The 22049-nt window shown below is 31.3% G+C and overlaps 2 protein-coding genes across 5 annotated transcripts in view; one reads left to right on the top strand and one right to left on the bottom strand.

The window, feature by feature from the left end:
* peb (zinc finger protein pebbled) overlaps positions 1-22049 on the bottom strand; it is a 166281-nt gene that overhangs the window by 139836 nt on the left and 4396 nt on the right. The window lies entirely within an intron of this gene.
* LOC141455720 (oxysterol-binding protein-related protein 6-like) lies at positions 21-20932 on the top strand. 4 transcript variants are annotated; one of them, XM_074131008.1, is made up of 19 exons: positions 22-444; positions 736-805; positions 3244-3334; positions 4214-4356; positions 5341-5508; positions 6943-7087; positions 7250-7419; positions 7512-7649; positions 8257-8386; positions 8506-8684; positions 9949-10294; positions 10408-10586; positions 11410-11622; positions 11710-11827; positions 11914-12086; positions 12175-12322; positions 13780-13906; positions 13993-14115; positions 15190-20932. In XM_074131008.1, exons 3-19 carry the CDS (start codon positions 3322-3324, stop codon positions 15296-15298), a joined length of 2622 nt encoding a protein of 873 aa, XP_073987109.1. In that variant the 5' UTR covers positions 22-444; positions 736-805; positions 3244-3321; the 3' UTR covers positions 15299-20932. The 4 variants fall into 4 exon arrangements, with proteins under 4 accessions (XP_073987106.1, XP_073987109.1, XP_073987105.1 ...); XM_074131005.1 differs by lacking the exon at positions 3244-3334 and having other exon boundaries at positions 21-444; positions 9952-10294; XM_074131004.1 differs by lacking the exon at positions 3244-3334.

Genomic DNA, 22049 nt, shown 5'->3' on the forward strand with positions numbered 1-22049 from the left:
GCAGTTAAGATATCGAAATCTTTAGTACCTCACCTACCTTATTGTAGGTTGTAGGTTGGATATACTAGCGTTAAATTCATAACATGACTTTGCCAGTTTAGCAATATTTTCACTACTTATTTTAATTCCCTCCATCCCACATTTTGTGTTTTTAAAAGAAAAAGAAAAAACACTTTCGCGTAATGTACGAAAATTTTAACCTAGTCTACTATAAAGTGTTTACTCGCGTTCACAGTAAATGAGAGAAATAAAACAGAGAAAAATAAAGTCACGGCGAAATTAATCCTATTAAAATTTCCTACCAGTAAGAAAAGTGCTGGAAAAACATCAAAGTTGGCTACCGTACTATTGAGTATCATCAAGAAGATGAGTTCTACAGCTAGAAGTCTTGCTGATGAGGAGAAAAGAAAAAGTCCACAGAATTTTAAAAGGAATGATGATTCGGTAAGAGATTGCAAATATTATTTAACCTGTACCATTTATTCTGTAAGGAGGTTATTTTGGAACCTCTTACAGAATTAAAATTAACGCATGTTTCAATAAAAAAAAATGTTAAACCTTTAATTATTTTTTACAGTGTTTTCATCTGGTCTTATCTTTAGTATTCAAATATAATTAGAAACAAAATTTAAATCAAAGCTCTTATGCCTTGTATATTAATAGAACTGTAGCTCTTGTAGTGTAAAAATTGCAATGTCTTGATAGATTAATATTTGTTTCCTATTTCGTAAATAGGATGCTAGCGGCGAAAGTAACAGTTTATCCCAAGATTCAAATACTGAAGTCCAAAGGATTGGAGCAGAAAGTGAGTTATCCATTTATTTAATTATACAGCTAGTGTTTCTTGTTTCTTAGAAGAATTTAATAATAGACAAAACTTTCAAGAAATAGTAAGAAAATAGATAAATCTTATAACTGTATTCACTTCTCGGAAATTCTTCCCATACCCTAGTTGGCCCAATTTCAATCTTAGTGCATCAATAAATGCATTTCGTCACATCCCCCTGCCGATTTTTTTTTTTACCCCCTCCTGGAATGCTATTCTCTAAATATACTACATTCTGAAGAATTATTTACACAGTTGAACATCTCACACGATGTTAAAAAAATGTTAGCCAATTATTTTTTTTTTTATTCCTTTTTTTGGGTGAAACAATTAATTGGAGGCAAATTAATTAATTAAAGTAAATGTAGTTGATATCTACAATTCTATGTAAAGATAACACTTATCAGGAGAATTTGATAACTTTAAATAAACATTGCCCATTTTATGGGAGAAGGTACTTTTTAAGCACTTTGCAGTTGCCAGAGGTAAATCTTTATTGATGTTCTTTCTTAATACTGCTGCCCTTCATCAGAAACTTCCTAAAACGTTTTGCCAACAGAAATTAGGTGAGTTGTAGTCAATAACATCAGGAAAGTTAAGAAACAATTCCTCGTCAATTGTCTCATCAGTACAAGTTAACAGTCTTTTTAAATTATTTTTTGCCTTAATTTTTATCTGTTTGATAACTAGCCTCAGTACATTTTTGTTTTGAGTAAATGTTATTAAATTTCCTTCAGTCTCAACTATAACTTACTTAATTTTTGGTATAAAACATTTCTGTAAGCTCTTTGAAGGCCACTTAGTCTTGCCAAAAATGAAGAGCATCAATAAAGATGGCAAATAAACACTCTGATAATGTCGGATCTGATGATTAAAAACATCAATCAACGCCTCTCCCAGAAGTCCTCTCAATCGATTTTTTTTGTGTTTTTTTTTAATTGAAAAAATTGTCAAATAAAAGTTATAGTTCTATATATTGGCCACGATGTTATGTTTGTTACTTGGGGATTAAAGAAAATCATTGATGCCGTTTTTGAGAAATCTTTTGTTTGTTTTTGACGGATTCATTGACTCATACTTATTTGTAAAAACTCCTTTTTTGGGACTCAAGGTACCTCAAAAAGAATGTTGCCGTTAAAAGCTCATAATCGAAAACGTTCGCCACTAGATTAGTAGTAGAGTAAAATAAAGTGAAAGTATGGTTTAGTATCGGACTATTTTTTTGCAAACTACGCATTTTGATAAGTTTTAATGGGCTTCTGTATTTTCACTTTTAAAAACATTTTTTTACAGAAGCGTGATATCTTTAGAACTCTTCTTGATGTTGACATTGTACCCAGTTTAGAGACAATTCTTCCAATTAAAAAACGAATCAGTGCATTTCAGAAAAGAAGTATTTGTTGCATGAATCCTAAACAAACAGCGTTTATTATATTCATTTATTCCGGTCAAATGAACTATTAATTTTAGTAATATTCTAAATTCTTGCTAATGTAATTATTACTAAGTACTTGGGAGAGCACACCCTTGAATTGCAGAAGCAAGCTCACCAATAACTGACTTAAAATACCTTTTTTAATTCAGTCGTTCCGAAGAAAAATTATAGCGTTTTGAATGAACTGTAATAATGTGAACTGGGTTTAAAGAAATCAGCTGTAGCAGTTTATAGAAAAATTAGAAGAACTCTGGCAGCGCCAGGATTATATATAAAGTTTAAATGGCGGATTTTATGCCGGCGACTGTGAGAGATTAATCCTATTCCATGGATCAATTGTAATCTTGGTTTATTCTATCGCTGGAAGTGGGCAAATCCCGTCTCTTTACGTTGGGATCAGTCGCGAGAATCTTAAACGCTTTACGGTACAACATTTTCCGCTTTTTTCATTAGATTATTAATTCCATTTTTTGAAAACATTATTCCTAATATCTACCAATTTATTCATGTTTATTTTTTTCTAATTCCATTTACTTTCTTAATCAATTTCAATTTAGCTTATTCATTTATTATAATTTATGGGACAATTAATGGTAGAAATTAAATTTATTGCAAATTCTAAATAACTATGAAATCGTCTTACAATAATACTTATTGTTAACAATAAAGAAATATTTAAATTCACTTCAAAGAGAGACAGAGTATTAATGTATTGTAAGGTTAACGTAAAAATGATATATTTTTTTTATAGTAGTAATTGTTATTACTGCATTGTCACGTTTATGTTATCAATTTTATTTTATTGAACGATTGTTTGTGCAATGTCCATATTTCTAGTTAAATTTAGACTAAGGGAAAATACAAATACAAATAATAAAAGCTCTTTACAAGAAAATAACAAAGTAAAAGTAGTTTGCTTAGATTTTAATCAAATTAAAATATATATTTATCATTTATAGCTGTTAATTTTTATTTATTACAGACGAGGAAAGGCAAGTGCTTTCAAAGCTAAATCACTGCATGCTTACTAAAAGCTCTATTGTGGCTCCTTTGCTTGTCTATGTTTGAATATTGTAAGTAATTATCCGTGAAAGTGCAGAATTATCGTTGACATTGTGTATAATGCAAAAAAAAAAAAAAACAGTTTCGTGTTGATTCGCGCTGATGGCAAAAGAGAAATTCAAAATTTTATTTGATTCAGAAGAAACTAGTCTCATATTTTTTGTGCCATCAACCAGCTTCGGCTGTTCGCATTCTGTCTAGAAATCTTGGAAAATTATTTGAAAACAAAGTGATAAGCAGAAACAGTTTTCACTACTAGTTATTGTGTAACAAGTATTATTTACGCGATTTGTTTTTTCTTTTAATTTTTTTTATTTGAGAGATATTTTGTAATTGATACCGGAATATTAAAATATAGCCTTTCGATAAGATAATCCGAATTATCTACAAAAACGTAACTCAGCTTAAGGGAAGGTTGCATTAATAAATATTTAAAAAAATTTGTTTACACGTGACACGGTTTTTGGATTTTCATCCATCTTCAGAGAACATTACACGTTTGTGGAGAGCACACAGTATCTGATTGATTATAATATATATAAAAAAAAAAACGTTATATATATATAAAGTTATTATATATATAAAGTTTAAATGGCGGATTTTATGCCAGCGACTGTGAGCGAATGGAATTATTACATTTCATCTTTTTTCTAGTGCAAATACAATTAGCTATCATACCAATGCTTCTTAAATCCATTACTTATTTGTTGGAAATAATAATAGTTTTTGGAGTTCTTATTTAAGAGTTTGAAGGACCCTATTTAAGGGTTCTCAGGAATAGGTAGATCTTTCGGTCAAAAGGGAACCAAATTTAAATTGACATTCCACACTAAATTATTATATTATTTTTTATTCTGTTATTATTCATTCATTTATTTCTTTTTTTAAAGATAACGTAAGACTGTCCCGTCGCAGTTCAGAATGGGAAATCTTGGAGGGCCTACGTGATGGACAAAGATACGAGGTGAAACCAGAGGTTTTCACCGGGTATCTACACAAGAAAAGAAAATGGCCATTAAAAGGATGGCATAAGGTATCGTGAGTTGGTTTAGTATGAATTTAGTATAATAATTGCAATTTTTTTGTTTGTTAGAATGAGTAGTTAATGTGAACTGGGTTTAAAGAAATCAGCTGTAGCGGTTTATAAATTTTTTTTGAAAAATTAGAAGAACTCTGGCAGCGCCAGGATTATATATAAAGTTTAAATGGCGGATTTTATGCCAGCGACTGTGAGAGATTAATCCTATTCCATGGATCAATTGTAATCTTGGTTGATTCTATCGCTGGAAGTGGGCAAATCCCGTCTCTTTACATTGGGATCACTCGCGTGTACGCCTCGCAGGGCGAAGTCACTTCTGGTTCCCCTGCATTTTTTTTAACCCATTTCCCATTTTGAAAATGATAATTTTCTGTCGCCGATCAAAATATATGAGAGTTAAGAGTGGTAAATGTGCAGAAGCACATCATTGCAAGGAGATGTTTTAAATTTGTATTGGTTCTTTTTTCTAAAAGAGACTTCGTTTATAATTTGTATTTTTTTTTTTTTTTTGTTATAAGGTTAGTTAGATAAATGTAGTACCAGCTCAAATAATAAAATACTAGTTCCCATAGTAACTAAGTGAAGATCATTAATTAGCATATTGAAATGGCACACACCTAAGAAAATCGTAGCATGTTTGTTAATTTTTATTCAATAATTTCGTGAATTTCCAATCATTAACCTTTTTTGCAATTTGATGGTGTATCGTCCAGATTCGCTTACATCGACTTGTAATTCATCGCCTCTAATGTTTTCAATTCCCCCCACTAAGTCAGATCACTGAATTAAATGAGCAATTAGTGTGTAGAGAAAGACAGAGAGAGGGATCATATGATTAAAAAGAAAGTTGCAATTGCTGCTGTTGCTTAGCAACATTTCATTAATAATCAAAATTAAACAACATGTAACACACAACATTTTTCACACCGATTTACTTCATTTTCCGTTTGTTTTTTTTTTCTCTCTTTTTAATTCTAGAGATACTTTTTGATTGATACTGGAATATTAAAATATGGCAAGAGTCCATCCGATATGAGTAAAGGAAAGATACATGGTTCCGTTGATATAGGATTATCAGTAATATCTACAAAATCAAAAAGAAAAAGGATCGACATAGATGCAGAAGAATTTATCTATCATTTAAAGGTAACTTCATTAACAAAAATAAAATGCTTGTTCAGAAAATGTCTAGTATGGTTATAATAAAAAGGCGATGTGCTCTTAAAACAAATTATTTTTTATTTGACGGATATGTGTTTTAATTTTTTTTAATTATTATTAATAGTATAATTTGTTTTTGCTTTTATCTGTACTAAATGATTGCATAATTTTCAAGGTAAATATATTATACAAGTATTTATTTATAAAATTTACTATTGTTATTAGTACTTATATAAAGTATTTTAATGCTAAAGGAAGGTAAATATTACTTAATTCCAATCATATTGGAATGATGAAAATTTTTATTCTACAATTCCGTTTCTATTTGTCGCTTCAACAATCTTGTTGCCTTGTGCTAATTTCTTTTCTATTATTAACTATTAATAGCTAATGGTCTAATAACTTTCAACTCTTTAAACATATTGTTTTTTTTTAATTATTCTACAACAAGCTGCAAAATTTCCTCTTTTCAGTAACTTATAGAAGCACAATCTTATAATTTTCTTCTTCAATAAAATATCCGTACCATTTTTAATCTCTTACACTTTTTTATCTATAATTTGAAGACTTTCTATTAATTGATGTTAATGAATGGATTTTTACTTTCTCTTTTATTTGGTTGTTGTTTGTTCTGTTTCTTAGGAATTTGTTTGTTTTTTTTAGAATTATTTATTGGGAATAACACCGTTAAAAATCCCCATTAACTTTCTTAATTCTGAGTTTCTCCTCAGTATAACTCTTTTCCTCATCTACTTCCAAGATGTAGCCACAGTCCTGGCTTCAGATATTCAGTTGAGGTAAGTAGGAGCTATAAAAAGAGCTGGAGAAAGACCCGGTTTTTCTTCCCTCAAACAAAGTAGCTTCTACACACTGCTTGGACAAGCCTTTCAAAGTTGTAAGTAGATTAGCCCCCCCCCCCCCAAACTAACGGGAAGAGCTAGTTGATATTATTGATTAATGCTGCGACGATGAATAAGTCAGGTGTAATTAAATTCCTTCCATTCATCATCTTCTCGGACACCAAGGCTAACAAGTTCTGGTATGAAATATTCTAAAAGATAATGTCACACTATTTGGACATGCTGACGAGCCTTGTAATCAAATTAAGATATTTTTCATCTGGGTGCCCCGGATATTCGGGAATACAGAAGCTATGAAGTTTGGTAGAGAGAGGATCTTTCACATTTTGTAGCATTGCAAAATACCTTATACGCGTAGCCATTTATATATTTTTTTAACATATTTAACCGAAATTCCCATATCCAATTTTTAACCAAATTGTTTAGAAATTCTGACTTTTAAATTTTTGCAAAAAAAAAAAAAAGGAGTGAATTAGTTGGTATTGTATTTTATTTTTTAATTTTCTGTTTTGTATTTTTTTAGGCATGTTATTACAGAAGTGTTAATTGCTTTGTGTAGGCTAAACAGTATGCAACATTTGCCGAATGGGCGGAACAATTGAAGAAGCACAGATTGTACAGACAACATTTGCTTACTTTTGGCGGTAAAGATGGTTTGGTTACACCGTTAAAAGAAACACCACAGAAGAGTCGGACAGCTAGAGGTGGTGTTTTCTTGTTCTTGTTTTAAATTCAGAAAAAAAAAAAAAATTAAAACCAAATAAGGTTTCATGTTAACATTTTTTTTTTTCACTTTGCTTTTCAAAAGAATTGATAATTCAGTATGAATAATTTTTGTGTGGGGGGGCCGTTTTTTTTTGTTTTAGATCACAGCCGAGAGTGTGCCATCTCTCCACAATCTTTGAGACTTGATTGGGTTATGGCTTCAGGTCCATTACAAGTAGCGGCCACAGAACTCAATCACACTCAACAAGCTTTAGGACAGTTAGCCAAAATTTTAGAACAGATTACGGCCAGCAATAACGCAGAAACTGATGTTAGTCACTTTTTATATCACTGATCAATGCTTTTTATTTTGAAAGTCTATCACTCATAAGTTAATTGATTTGTTGTTTTGTTGCATTTCAGCTGCTAGCTATCGACGGTTCATCGCCAAATGTGAAGAAAGATAGAAAGAAATTTGGATTAAGAAAGAAAAAAGCTAAAGGAAGTTCTGTAGATTTAACAGCTGCTATGAGAGAAAGTGAAAATTGTCTTTCAGTTGCGGTGAGTGCCGCAAAGTCCCTCAGTAGAGAATATTGTGAGATATTCAATCGAAAGTAGAGTGTAAACTGGATACATCTACGGAATTACACTCCAGCAAGCTGTAGAATTCACATGTACAGGGAAGTTTAAGGCGACTAGCAACAGATCTAGTTGGAATTGGATTTGTAGAGATCGAACTCGCCATTAGCCTAGACCATTATTATTAGTGTTTCCTGCTGAAGCTAGGCTATTTTTGCCCTGAGCTATTTAATTAAGTCTGTGGTATTTGCATCTTGCAGTACTGGAGGTTATTCCGAAGTTATTGACAGTAATGATTTATAATTCTAAAGCTAGTCGAAATAATTATTTAAAAAAGCTCACAGATATTTTTAATAACTAAGTAGTTTGACATTTCTTATTATAAGTCCTTTTTAGTTTAAAATCATCCCGGTTTCCAATACTCGCCTTCTTATAAAAATATCATTTATTAAGGATACGCTTTGTGAATTTGTAAGAATCAGAAATCAAATAAATTGCAGTAAAAGAAGATCATTTTGAATGAGAATTGTTTGTATGTTCGTCTAAATTAAAAATTTTATATCCATTTAGTTGTACAATTTCTTTTTAGTCGGCAGTTAGCTGTCCTTCATCCAGTCCAGTTAGGCCTTCTTCAATGAAAGTTGATCATCAGTTTTTAGTAGACGGAGTATCTTTAGATCAGGGCCTAGCTTCAGATTTCTATATATTAGCCAAAGATAGTAAGTTTATTTGAACAAAAGTATTTTTTTTAATTAAATTTTCCTCTGTATTTCTTTTCTTTTTTTCAACGACTTAAAAGTAGAAATCCATACATATAAACTTAACTTTCACTTTGCAGTTTACACATCTTTGAAATCAGTGATGTACACAATGAACACTGAACGTGAACGATTGAAAGACTCCTCAGATGAGAAAATAAGATCCGCTTTGCAAGCAGCAATAAAGCAAAACGAAGAATTAAGAGCTAGATTACAAACTGTACATAGAATAGCCGACACATCAGATCTACAAGAAACTGTAATTATACTAATAATGTTGTTAAACAGTTTGCTCTAATAAATTATTTTTAAAATTTTTTTATAATTATTAAACACTAAATTTCTTTTTTCTTATTTACGTAATTGTTAATCTTAAGTAGGTATTTTATTTTCTGCTTTTGGCTAAAGGAAGCCTCAATATCATTAAGAACCTTTACCCTTTATATAATTTTCCCTTCATTACTTATAACTCAATATTATTTAAAGATTTTGAGTAGCGTGTTTTGGATTAGACTTTAAACTTCAAATTAGTCAGGCAAAAATTGCTAAATTTATTATTAGCGACTACCAATAAACAAAACCTGGCTTCTCTCTGCCCGTAAGACATTTAACTGATCAGATCTGTCAAGTGCAAAGAGCCTTTTAAAAAATTTAATTGCATATAATGCATTTTTAATGTTATGGTTAAGTACTGTGTACTTGATGTGAGGAATGTACAAGACATCAATCTTATCTCCTTTATCTCCTAATAAATGCCTTATTATTTTTAATTGTTGCATTCTATAAAGTAGCTGACACCCATCTTGCCCCGCAAATGTTTAACTGCCTTTTAATAAATACTAACGCGACAGTCGTATAAGGATTAAATAAATGCCCTATAATGAAGATCAACCAACATTTCGAATTTGCCCTTTTTTACATTTCGGAGAAAAATCCTCGTCCGTCCTAAACCTAAAACCGGAAAACTTAAAACTAATCTCCGCCCAGTTCTCGATATACTTAAGAAAAGCACATCATTACTAGTACTAATTCTATTCTAAACATACACAATAAATTATTTTCATTCGCTACAAAAACCAGCTAATTATACACCCACCTCAATACCGCTTTCAAAGTACTGTTAGAATTCTAAATATCTTTAGAGCTAGCCAGTAATTATCAGTTGTTATCTGAAAATAAATCACTGCCTTTCATAGATATCAGAAATATTTTTATATGAACTTGTTAAATTTGCACTTTTACAATTATTGTTAAAATTTCACTAATTTTTATAAGTAATCACGTATTATGCCGTAATTAAGTTAATTCAGTAAGATTTATTTTATTAAATGAAATAATTATCCTGGTAATAAAAATAAGGCAGAAGTCGAGGAGATAATTCCTATCAGACTTTTAATTTGCCTTCCCTTTTATTAGTGATTAAGGAAGAAAACATATTTGTAATTTTAATCGTGTTGGTTGTATGTAATATTGCGATCCACAAAATAAATATTTATACATATTTCTATTGTTTTTGTCTGCAGCAGAACCGATCATGTGGGCTACATACATCGCTGTCGCGTAGTTCTTGTGCTAGCGAATTTTATGATGCTGAAGAAGGCCAACACGGAGTGGATGATGAAGAATTTGAAGAGGATGTCGAAGGTAGACGTTCTAGGAATGTGATAAGAGCCACTAGACCTAAAGCAATCAATCATGTGTCCAATGCAAGCGCTGAAGATGCTTGTAGTACTGGCGTTGGAACTAGTGCAGGTGGTGGGCGAGCGCCAAGTGATTGTTCATCAGAAGCTGAAGCATCTTCTGAAGATGAAACTGTTTCCTCACAGCAATCGGATATGGCTGATTCTGAATATAATAATATTCATGATGGTAAGTGTTCATGATTCATTTCGTTTTAGAACACAAACCCCTTTTTATGATTGAATGTATATATGCGATTGTACAGAAATGTTATGGTAATGTTTTACACTCCACTATTTTAGTGGTGACAAACGAAGGACGAGGCGGTGGAACATTGACTGGCCGAAGAAGTAAATTACCAGCGCCAAGGCCATCCACAGAGGGTCTTTCTTTGTGGAATTTATTAACAAAAAATATAGGAAAAGATCTGTCACAAGTATCAATGCCGGTAGCACTGAATGAGCCATTGAATATGCTGCAGGTAATTTTTTTTTTTTAAAATGTTATTATGAATATTAATATTTTAAACATTATGTGCATGGTAATTTCATATTAATAGAGGTTATTTCCTGTACACTGTTTTTTTCAGCCAATTCATTACCGGCTGCGTTATTTTAATTTTCCATTGTTTTTAAAAAATTTATTTTCGATGAATTATTCATATTTTTGCCAATTATTTATCCCTAATATTTAAATTAACTGCTAAATTCTAATTTCATTATTGAAAGAAACATGATTTTATTTAAGAAGAATTGTGAAGAATTCTTCAATATCAAAATAGCCTTTCCTTATACTCGTATTTCATAGATAAACTGTTACCTTCCTCATTGATGCTCTCAGAGTGATGGTTGAACATTAAGCCATCTGATAACAGAGCCTATACTTTTTCAAATGAATATTTTTTACTTTCTTTTGTCACTCTCAAGAGGATGATAATTTTTCCGTGAAATTTCTCCTTTTGACTGCTTCGGAGAGGGGCTGGACATGGGGTTACAACCGAAAGATGTCTATTGGATCTCCTGACGTTATTGCCTTACAGCTTCCGTTCCAAACACTTCAAAAATATAAAAATATTTCTTCCTCCAACATCTGTTCATTGCCCACGTTTGTAAGCCCTCTCCTGAAGCTTGCACCGAATTTTTCTCAGTCAGTCTTAGCCTCCCCCCGACTGGAAGGAGTTTCAGCGTTCCTTAATTAATATTTTTGAAATAAATTATTTCTGAAAGCTCATATTAAGAATCAAACTCAGAGATTGAGAATCTTGAGCTCATTAAATTTCTAGGTTTTACTATTATTTTTTACAGCGCATGTGCGAAGAATTGGAATATTCAGAAATATTGGATAAAGCTGCCCAGCTTGATGACCCTCTAGAAAGAATGGTCTATGTATCAGCGTTTGCAGTTTCAGCATATGGTTCAGCACATTTACGAGCCGGTTCAAAACCATTCAATCCACTTCTAGGTGAAACCTATGAAGCCATCAGAGAAGATAGAGGATTTAGATTCATTTCTGAACAGGTATAATTTCAATTTAATTTCTATTGAACCAATCTAAATTGTGGTTCTTTTCAGAAGTTAAGAAATGTTTAATTATATTTTTTTCAGGTTAGTCATCATCCACCCGTTAGCGTTTGTCATGCTTCTTCCAAAAATTTCATATTTTGGCAAGATACAAGGATAAAAACGAAATTTTGGGGGAAATCAATGGAATTTCAACCTTTAGGTATTTTTATGATGTTTCTACACTTCCTATTTGTCTCAAGTTACGATTGTTTTGGTCGACGTCTATTGATTTAATCGTATTTGTAGGATCTGTATATTTAAAGTTAGAAAGGCCCGACAGTACTGGCAAAGATTTTTATAAATGGAACAAAGTTACAACATGTGTACATAATTTATTTGGTGGCACTAGATGGGTTGACCAGTATGGCGAACTTACAATACATAATCAGTTGTATACTTGTAAAATTACATTTGTGAGAGTAAGTTTATTATTTCTTTTTAAAATAATGATTAATTCCATAAATTAAAATTGGCCAATGAAATATTACTTTATCTTTATTTCCATAGGCAAGCTATTGGTCTACTAAAAAGTATGAATGCCATGGTACTATCACGGACAATAGAGATCATAAAGTAGTAGGAAATCTCTTTGGAAAATGGAACGAAGGACTATATACTGGAGTAGCTCCTTCAGCAAGATGTATCTGGCGCCCTGGTTAGTACAGTATTTAGTCCTTGTTTGACCCTAAGCGAGGAATAGTTTCAGAGAAATAGTGGGTGGCAGAGCATGGTTCTATGACCTGCATGTTAAGACAAGTTTTTCTTTGAGGCAGTCGTGTGGGATTTATTGGAATGAGAGACATGCTAATATTTCAGAGTTTCACTTGAATTCATTTCACTTCACTTGCCGTTTTCTCTCATTCACTTATACCCCTCTAATATAATCTTATATCACTTAAGCTACGTGTTGGCCACATAAAAAAAAAAAAAAATGCTATGCACCGTCTAAGAACGCAGAGCAAGACGACGGCGAGCGAGGATTATAGGCAAACGTTAGGAGTCGTATGCCAACATAAGGCACTCACTCAACGAAATTAGGACGTAGTTTCGCCTTTTTGACACTCCTTCAACGCGATTCCGTTACTGTACCATTCTTTAGATTTTTCCTCACTGGTAAGGGCTGCGATTTTACTTCGTTTGAATGAGACTGTCTTATTGATTCTCTGTAAATTCTCTTAGAGAAACATTTTGTTGTATTTCATCCGAATCTTCCTCAGAGTAATGCATTTCCTCAGATGTCTTTCTACTTGTAATATTTTTTTTTTTTTTTTTTTTTTTTTTTTTTTTTTTTTTTTTTTTTTAGCGCCCGGAGCTTTTTCCAGTGCACTGCCGGCCTCCGGACAGTGTTCTCTCGTTACAGACAACACTGTCCATCACCGGACAGTGAGCTGTAAGAAGCTCCTAGGAAGAGAAAATCTAAGGGTCAGCTGCTGGATTCGAACCCGGGACCTCCGCGTGGGAGTCCAGTATGCTAACCTCATAGCTAATCCCTTCCCTTTGTAATATTATTATCACTGCTCTCGTTCCTCTTCAACCTTATGATGCGTCACTATTTTTTTTTTTTTTTTGCGCATCAACAGCTGAGGTCATTAGCGCCCGGAGCTTTTTCCAGTGCACTGCCGGCCTCCGGACAGTGTTCTCTCGTTACAGACAACACTGTCCATCACCGGACAGTGAGCTGTAAGAAGCTCCTAGGAAGAGAAAATCTAAGGGTCAGCTGCTGGATTCAAACCCGGGACCTCCGCGTGGGAGTCCAGTATGCTAACCTCATAGCTAATCCCTTCCCTCGTATGCGTCACTATTGTTCTTTGTTAAATACATTTTCTTTTTTGGATGCGTTTACAGTTCTTGCATGTTAAATCTTGTCCTACCCAATCTAATTCCTGCTGAAGACGAGTACGAACTATCTCATAACTTTGCGCTTTCCACAATTTTTGTGGACATGGTGTTAAACTCTTTCTTTTTTTTTTATTGCTTTAACGAACTTCTCTTACTAGCAAATTTCTTATGTCCTTTAAAATAACATCCTCATAACCGTTAAGTACGGTTATTGATGGTAGGACTTGAATTTTTTTTAACTTCTCACTATATAACTATAGCTTTTTTTTGCAGGTTCAATGCCGCCGGATTATGAACTTTACTATGGCTTTACACGTTTTGCCATTGAATTGAACGAATTAGAACCGGATGCAGTTAATTATCTTCCTTGTACAGATACTAGGTTTAGACCCGATCAGAGGTTATTACCATTACTTTTCATGACTATCTGACTTTTATGAAAATATGTTTATTGAATTTATTTGAACCTTTTTTTTATATATATAGATTATTAGAAGAAGGTAAACTAGAAGAAGCAGAAAGAGTTAAAAGTCAATTAGAACAAAGTCAAAGAGAAAGGCGAAAATCAAAAGAAAGCCAAGGGATAACACATCAGCCACGATGGTTCAGGTAAACTTCTTTTCTGAGGTTTAGCTTGTGGGATATTCATCGAATAAATAAGATAATTGTAGGCATCTATTGTTCTCACCGGTTATCATGGATTCGTAACTTCTATGAATGCTATCATCTACGACTAGTGATAGGAAAAGTTTTGACAGCTGGCATCAATAATCATTTCAACCAAACTTATAAGCCTAGCTTTTCTTGATATTTATATTTCTTATTATTCTTAGCCTAGCTTTTTATTGATATTTTCATAATAACAAAATATATCAGTTTAATCGTTTTCTAAGACATCTGCCTAATATTACAAACGATCCAATTTTTAGAGGTCGTACAGTAGTGGACTTGACGCTTCATCTGGGACCGATTCATGACTGCCAACAAAACATCACTGTAAGTTTTGTTGACTTAAGAATACAGTATAAGTCTCAAAGAAGTGGATGTATCAAGCTATATTGAGCTTAGCGAGTACAAAGTAGCTCACTTTTACTCACTAACTCACTCGATCTCAACAAACGGACCCTCTTTTTCCTAAATCCTACATAGGCCATCGTTGCCTCTGTGATATTTTTGTTTCCCCAAGTTAAAAGGCTCGTTTTCAAGACTAGCATAATCGGAAAGGCCACCAGGGCATGTTGAAAATAATATCGCAACTTTAAGCGAGTGGCTAAAACTAATCTTTTACACTTTCCTCTGGCCAGCGATTTTTATCCATCATTCCAACTGTTCGGCTTGCCGTACAACTGTTCTCAGGACCTTTCCTACAAGGCAAGCCATCTTATCATGAAGCAATGAAACAAAACGGTTCAACTACCATTCGGTAGTTCAGGCAGCGATCAGCCTTACCCACAATATCCGTATACCCAGACTAGAATTGAAAAGCATTAATTATTCTGGCAAACTAGCTAACCGAGATGTCAAACTTGGATTAACCAAGTTAATATCCTTTGTTTCGGGCCGACGTGCAGTACACAGAATCACCTGACAGAGATCTCTACTCTGAAACCTCCCCAATCAGAAAATCGAAAATTATCTCTCGTATTACGATCTTATTTATAACAATTTTTTTTTTTTTTACAGAAAAACATTCACAGAAGATGGTGAAGAAACATGGGAGTTTAAGCATGAATATTGGAATGTGCGTAAAAATCCAGGATTTGTAAATTTGAACTTGGATCCCCTTTGGTAAAGCTAACAACCAATTGATTGGTTTTCATTAAGAGGAGAGGAGAAATTTCTGGAAAGAAAGAAAATTTAAAGAACAAAACAAAACAAAAAAACTGATAAGTTTTGCTACATATAGACTTCCTACAAATATGGCATTCCTTCAAACATTTATTTATCAGTACTTTTATTTTTATCACTGTCGTTATTGTTTTTCTTCTTTTTAAGTATTTTATTTAACAGTTTTTCGTTTATAGAAATTAATGCGTAATGTAAAGTCTCTTGTGATGTCGTGGGGTATAGGTCCCGTCCCTTTTCTAATTCTAATTCTAACGCGTAACGCAAGTTTTATGTGTAACTTGTTTGAAAATTAATTTTCCCATCTCATTCTTTCCATTTTTTTTCATTTAATTTTTGATGACCTACTTGAACACAAATAAAAGAAAGGATTGAGCTTCTATTATGAAATTATCACGATTATAATTACGGTTTTAGAAGGCCTGATGAACTAATTGTAATCAAAAAACAACCTATCAAGCACGAGGAAATATGCATAATTTTTCTATACATACTTTTATTTTTGGGCGCCACGGTAGCCGAGCGGTTAAGAGGCGAGACCTGCAAAGCTAATATGCATTGTGGTAGTGGGTTCGATTCCCGGTCTTTAGGCCTTGGATTTAATTTAATGGTTAAATGAGAAATAGTAAAGTACGTTTGTTAGTCGTCTCCGTCCACGACACCTAGTAAATGGTAGTTGGACGTTAAGCCCCGCCTGAAAAAATAGGCGATTACTTTACTTTAACTTTACTTTTATTTTGTTTACCACAGATAGTAGAGGTCAGGAGAACACGTTACCCACATTCAAACCAAGATATTAAGAAAGGTGGGAGCTTGTGATGAACTGGATAGTAGACAGTTTAGACAGAACAACTTCAAACAAGAGAGCATAAATCTGATCTAAATTAGTGTACTTAACTTATCAATTATAAACTCCTCGATTATAATAAGCACGATTATATTCATCTCAAAATCCGTTACTAGTTACCACCGTTTAACCATAAATTGATTAAATATAACAAGAGTTACAGCGTTTCGTCAAAAAAATAATCTGCATCATTTTCAAATCTTTATTTTGAGAAGATGATGCGCTGACACGTTGTCCTTCTGCTTTGGAGAACCATTGTCTGGGATCCCTTCTTACAAGGAATGTTTTCGGATTCCCTTAAGAAAAATGAATTTCCACCTGGCTACAAGTCTTATAAAATGAAGATCCACTCGTCACAAAATGTTTCTAAAAACATGCCTGAATTTTAACCATTTTTAGTTTTATATAAAGAGCTAATTATAATAATATAATTTGCGCGGAAGTGATTTAATCCATGAAATTTCAAATAAATTGAACAGAATTTAAGGAAGTAGGTTTTTGGGGGGGAATAGTAAAGTTAGTAGCGATATAATTTTTCATAAGTACTGCCCAACTTTTAATGTAAAGTAAAGATCAACATTTTATATCCACCGATTAACCAAATATCTTCGTTTCGTAATACTCTCTTTCTCTCAAAAACTCCCAGTTCCTCATATTGACATCAATTTTGTTTTGGTCCTTATGAAATATATAGTTTTTAAAAAATGGAAAGAATGAGTGAGGGAAAATCGAAAAAACTTGCAACTCTTTATAAATTTTAACTCATTAAAATTGTACATGTACATAGATCTCAGTCTCCATTTTATGTATTGCTGAAGGCCTGTTTACTTAAATCTATAATTAATTTATAAATTAAACATTTTTAGGTCTATATCAGGAGTAACATTCAATAAATGCCTTCATTAATTTATAATAATTTACTTTAAAGATTCTGTTTTTTTAACGATAACGAAATTTTGATGATACAATATATTATAAGGAAATAATAATAAAACCTCGCTTGTTTTCGATACAGTCTAACTTTGGAATTGATGAAGAAGCCTAATAAAAAAACTATTTGAGAGTTTTTATTGGTTTGTAGTTAATGTGAAGCTTTGAGATTTTAACTTTTCGTCTGTTTTGAATAGTTATATTTTATTGCAGACAATCAACAAAATTTTTATTAATTAATTTTGTTTTAATCAAAATGGAAAATTTTTGAAAAACTAGCGCTCTCTCACTCTCTCTCTCTCTCTCTCTCAATCTTACCAGTAACTTAGTTCTTAGATTAGATTATTATTTTTCTATGTAAATATTATAAATATATTATATATAACAAAAAAGTACGCTTAAATATTTGATTTTATTTTTTTATATTGCAGAAAATGTAATAATGCTTAGCATATGATATTATAAGAACAAAATAAGAAAGAGGTTTAAATAAAATTTAAATTTTTTATAGATGGTGTCTTAAAATAAAGGGTTTTTCTTAATTTATAGATATTAAAATTGTAAATTTAGTGATTATTGTATAGGCTTCTTAAGCCTAATCAGAGCTGTGCATGTATATATTATATTAGCAGACATTGGATGAGATAGTGTCTTGAATAAGAAATAGATCCGTCTTAAAGGTTTCCGCAAGTTTTTTTATTGGAGGGATTAGAAGTGGTGCTTCGGCTTAAATGGAAATTGGGGTAGAAAGAAAAACTAAAAGGTTGTTGCTATTTTAATTTTATGAAACTCACGGCTTTCTTTTGCTGCACTTCTCATTTTTTGTAAGTAAGAAATATTTATTTCTTGAGACAGACTTTTTAATGTTTTTTATTGTCTTTGTTATAAATATATACGGTAGATTACTGGCAATCTGTCACACCTACAGCCCAAAAAACAAACGAGTGATATCTGAGACGTACGGCATAACACATGTAGGAAAAAAAGTCTATTTGCGCGTCGTTATTAAAAAAATTAGGTACCCAAATCAGGCGAGTAAATGAACCTCCTAAAATCGATTTTTCAGAAAATATAAACTAATTAGAATAAAATTAAACAAAACTGTATGTTTTTTATATTAAAACAAAAAGAAAATTGGTAAAATCAAAATTTTATCAACTCAGTGAATACATCCATTAACTGCAATGGATATGAGGACGGCCTATCTTACGTTTACCCCTAGAACTGTCACAAAATGAAGTTTCTTTGAAAAATATTCCAAATAAAAGTCAAAAACCAACATGTCTTTGGTGAATAATAAGAAGTTAATCTTAAACGCTACATCCGAGAAAGAGAGATAAACAAACGACAAATCCGTTTCAATCGAATTGTGCCCATTATTGATCATTTCGACTCCTGTAGTGGTACACAAATCTATTAGTTAAGTTTGAAGCATACTGCGATTTATAGAACCCAGCTTTAGTTTTAGTTGGTTTGTCCAACATTATAACATGTGAAAACTCGCAGACTCTCTCTTTTTCTCAGCAGAGAAAATAAAAATGTTAAGTGCAGTAATTTAAGACGTAATTAGCTAGAATGTTTCGCCTTTCATCCAATGTGGGATATTGTTATTTTAGTTAGTGAGAATTAAACTTGGCGATTTTTATTTCTACTGGTTTTGAATTTTTTTTTTTTTTAAATTTGGTTTCAGTATAATTAATTTTATTATGTACATGTTCGTTATCCTTTTAATTTTCTTTAAGTCTCTTCCAAGTATTAAAGTTGGATAAATGTTGCATATTTTGTGTTGAATGTAACGAAAATTTTAAAATTAATGGATATAATTCCAGAGTCTTCCTAATTTCGTTTTATTGCAATTCCATTAGTTTCCATAGTTTAATATTTCTTATGTGATTGCTCTAAATTGCTGAGTTACTTTGAATTGTGCTTTTTTTTTTGGTTGTGATTTATTTAGTATTTTCTTTCTCACTCTGAAGATTTGGAGCAAAATGTATCAATTATTTGTTGCACTTTAAACACAAGTTGTAAAATAAAATCATAATAAACTGCCCTTTAAATAGATTAGTATTATTTTGAAGCACTAGTATTAATTTCTGTGTGATAACTTATTTATTTTATATAAAACAGATAATTATTTAATTTTTGTTTAATATTATTTTTACATCGGATTATATTCATTTAAATTTAATGTTTCTGCACATATTGTAGTTACGTCACCTTTAAAGATTGCACAAAATCTCTCTCAAAAGAGTTGCATCATTTTTTTTAAAAAAAAAAAAGATTAAGGAAAATGTAAATGGAGAATAAAATTCAAAGGATTACAGGACAATCGTATGTAAATTTTGAATGCATTTTTTTGACTAGATTTGCTTTTCCAATTATTTTGTTCTCATGCACTAGTCTTCGTGAATATTACTGAGAAGACCTACTACTCTCTAATAAGGCTTCTGTAGCTCGTTCTATGCATCTAGAGCTGAGTTTTTCTTCCAGTCATTTCTCCTTTAATATCCTAGTTACACCTTGCTAATTAGCATTCTCTCTTTATCACACCTTAACTGTTCAAAACATTTTATTAGTCTAGAGTTCGATGACTTGAAAAATATCCTTACATACTCTTGCTTCAAATGGCCACGTTTTCTTTTCTTCGTTTTTTTCTGGACCTCCTCACCGAATTCCTACAGTTGTCCATTACAGTACTGACTTCTCGTTCTTGGCAAAAGACTATGTTTCTCTTAAACCAAGTACTCCTATTACTGCCACATCTCGATAGACTGCCCAGATTTATTTGTCTAAAGACATTGAAACATTATTTTTCTTTCTTAGTTTTTTGTTTCTCTTTCCTTATCCAATATGCCGCTCTCTTTTTTCTCCCTCTTGTTCCAACATTTTACTTTCAGATCTGCCCTGAATATTTTTTTAGCCATGATTTTTTTTAATAAAACATCTAATATATTACTTATGATTTCTCACAATGACCAAATTTTCATTTAAAAGAATGAAAACTTCGAAATTTAGGCGGCGCAGATCTGTGAATATACTCAATATTCACCCCACACTCCCAAAAAAAACAAACAGAAAATATTGTCTTAAGAATAGATTATCAAATAAATAAATACAAAATAATGCGCCAAAAATTATATTTCAGTAATCAAAACATTTTATTAGTCAGAAAAGCGTGAAACATTTTTGGCACTGCACATTAATCCATCCCTACATTTGATGTCTTGTACAAGTAAAATAGGGGAAAAAGTTATCATTTTTCTGTAACACTCTTAAATTTTTGTTCTTCAAATTGAATGCATTGAGTCTTAAAGAAGGGAGTTTTTACTCTCTTTCAGATTGTTTCACGATAGAATTTGATTTGAACGTTTAATATTATTTATAAATTTATTTTCACTGTCAATTTAATTTAAAGTGTGGATAAAACGATAAAGTATTTTGAGTATTGAATCTAGTGTACTTAAAATTTATTGTTTAATTGTATTACATTACAATTAAAATCAATATTATTAATATACAGAACATGGCGGACACGAAAAAAAAATACTGTTTATTTCTCTTTACTAATTAAAAAACTTGTTAAAAAAAGTTATTTTTTTACTCAATTATTTTATTCATATAAATCAGCTTACAAAAAAATAGATGTTTTATATAAGTTACTACTTCAAAAGTGGAGGCCTCAAAAAAATACAATTCCTATGTTTTTTGTACCGCTTGCTTTTTACTCACTCAATCTGTCTCACTCACTCACTCACTTTATCACTCAATCTCTGTCATTACTCTCTCTCTCTCTCTCTCTCTCTCTCTCAAAAAAAAAAAAAAAAAAAAAGCAAGAACAATTTTAAATTATAATCTTGCCATTGTGTAAAATAATAAAAAATATATAGTAAAAGTCAATAATAAAAATTATATAATAAATGTAATGTGTATTATAAATTTATTTTCTTCCATTAAAATAGTATAAAAAAAAATATAATAATTATGAGAATTAAAAAGTCAAAGGAAAAACACCATTTTAAAAATAATTTGTCCATAAAATATTTTTTAAATAAATAAAATTTCTATATGACCTTTGATTCGCTTGTTGTACTTTAGACCACTAACAAAAATAAATATAACGTTCTAAACAATATATTATAGTTATATGAAATAATGATAATAAAATAAAGCAAAATTGTGTAATAAAATAGTGAAAATTCAAAGAGTAATTGTAAAAATAAAAATGAAAAAAAAAATTAATGTACGCTTAAAATATTGTTATTACATGTAACGTAAGTACTGTACGTGTTATGTACAAAAAAAAAAAAATCTTAGGCTGTCATATTTTTGTTTTTTTAAATTTTTTTTAAAATATTTCGCTAATCCCTGTTAAAAATTTTCACAACATCTAATCATTATTTTTATTATAATTATTATTTTGCAAAAAAAAAGAAAGATACTGAAAAAATGTAACTTTTTTAAAATAAAAACGTGATAAAATTTTTTTGATTTTTTTTTTTATTAAAATTCCTTAAATTTATAATCATAGATGGTTGGCTTTTATATTAGAATCAGAAATTTTCAAACTATTCAACAAATAAAAGAAAGTACGAGAAATGTTCTTGTCAAAAAAAAACTACCTGACATAAGAGAAAAATCTTGCAGAAAATAGAAATAAACGTTGTTTAAAAGATTACTGCATCCCAAAAGAAAATGCAATTAAATTAACACACAGCTTAATCCTACTCACAGCATATCCTTGGATAACTACATAAAGGTAGAAACAGATTAAACTCTTACAACAACAACCTATTCAGACAAGTAGAGATACTGAACCCAGCTTCCTTGCAGACCAAACAAAGTAAGGTGCGACAGGTAATTCTTTCGCCGTTCCACAGACTGCCAGTAGCTAGTATAGCATGAACTAATATTCTTTGTTGTA

The sequence above is a fragment of the Rhodnius prolixus genome, unplaced genomic scaffold (assembly GCF_049639745.1).
Source record: "Rhodnius prolixus isolate KJV_2025 unplaced genomic scaffold, Rpr scaffold_4, whole genome shotgun sequence".
Taxonomy (NCBI): Eukaryota; Metazoa; Arthropoda; class Insecta; order Hemiptera; family Reduviidae; genus Rhodnius; species Rhodnius prolixus.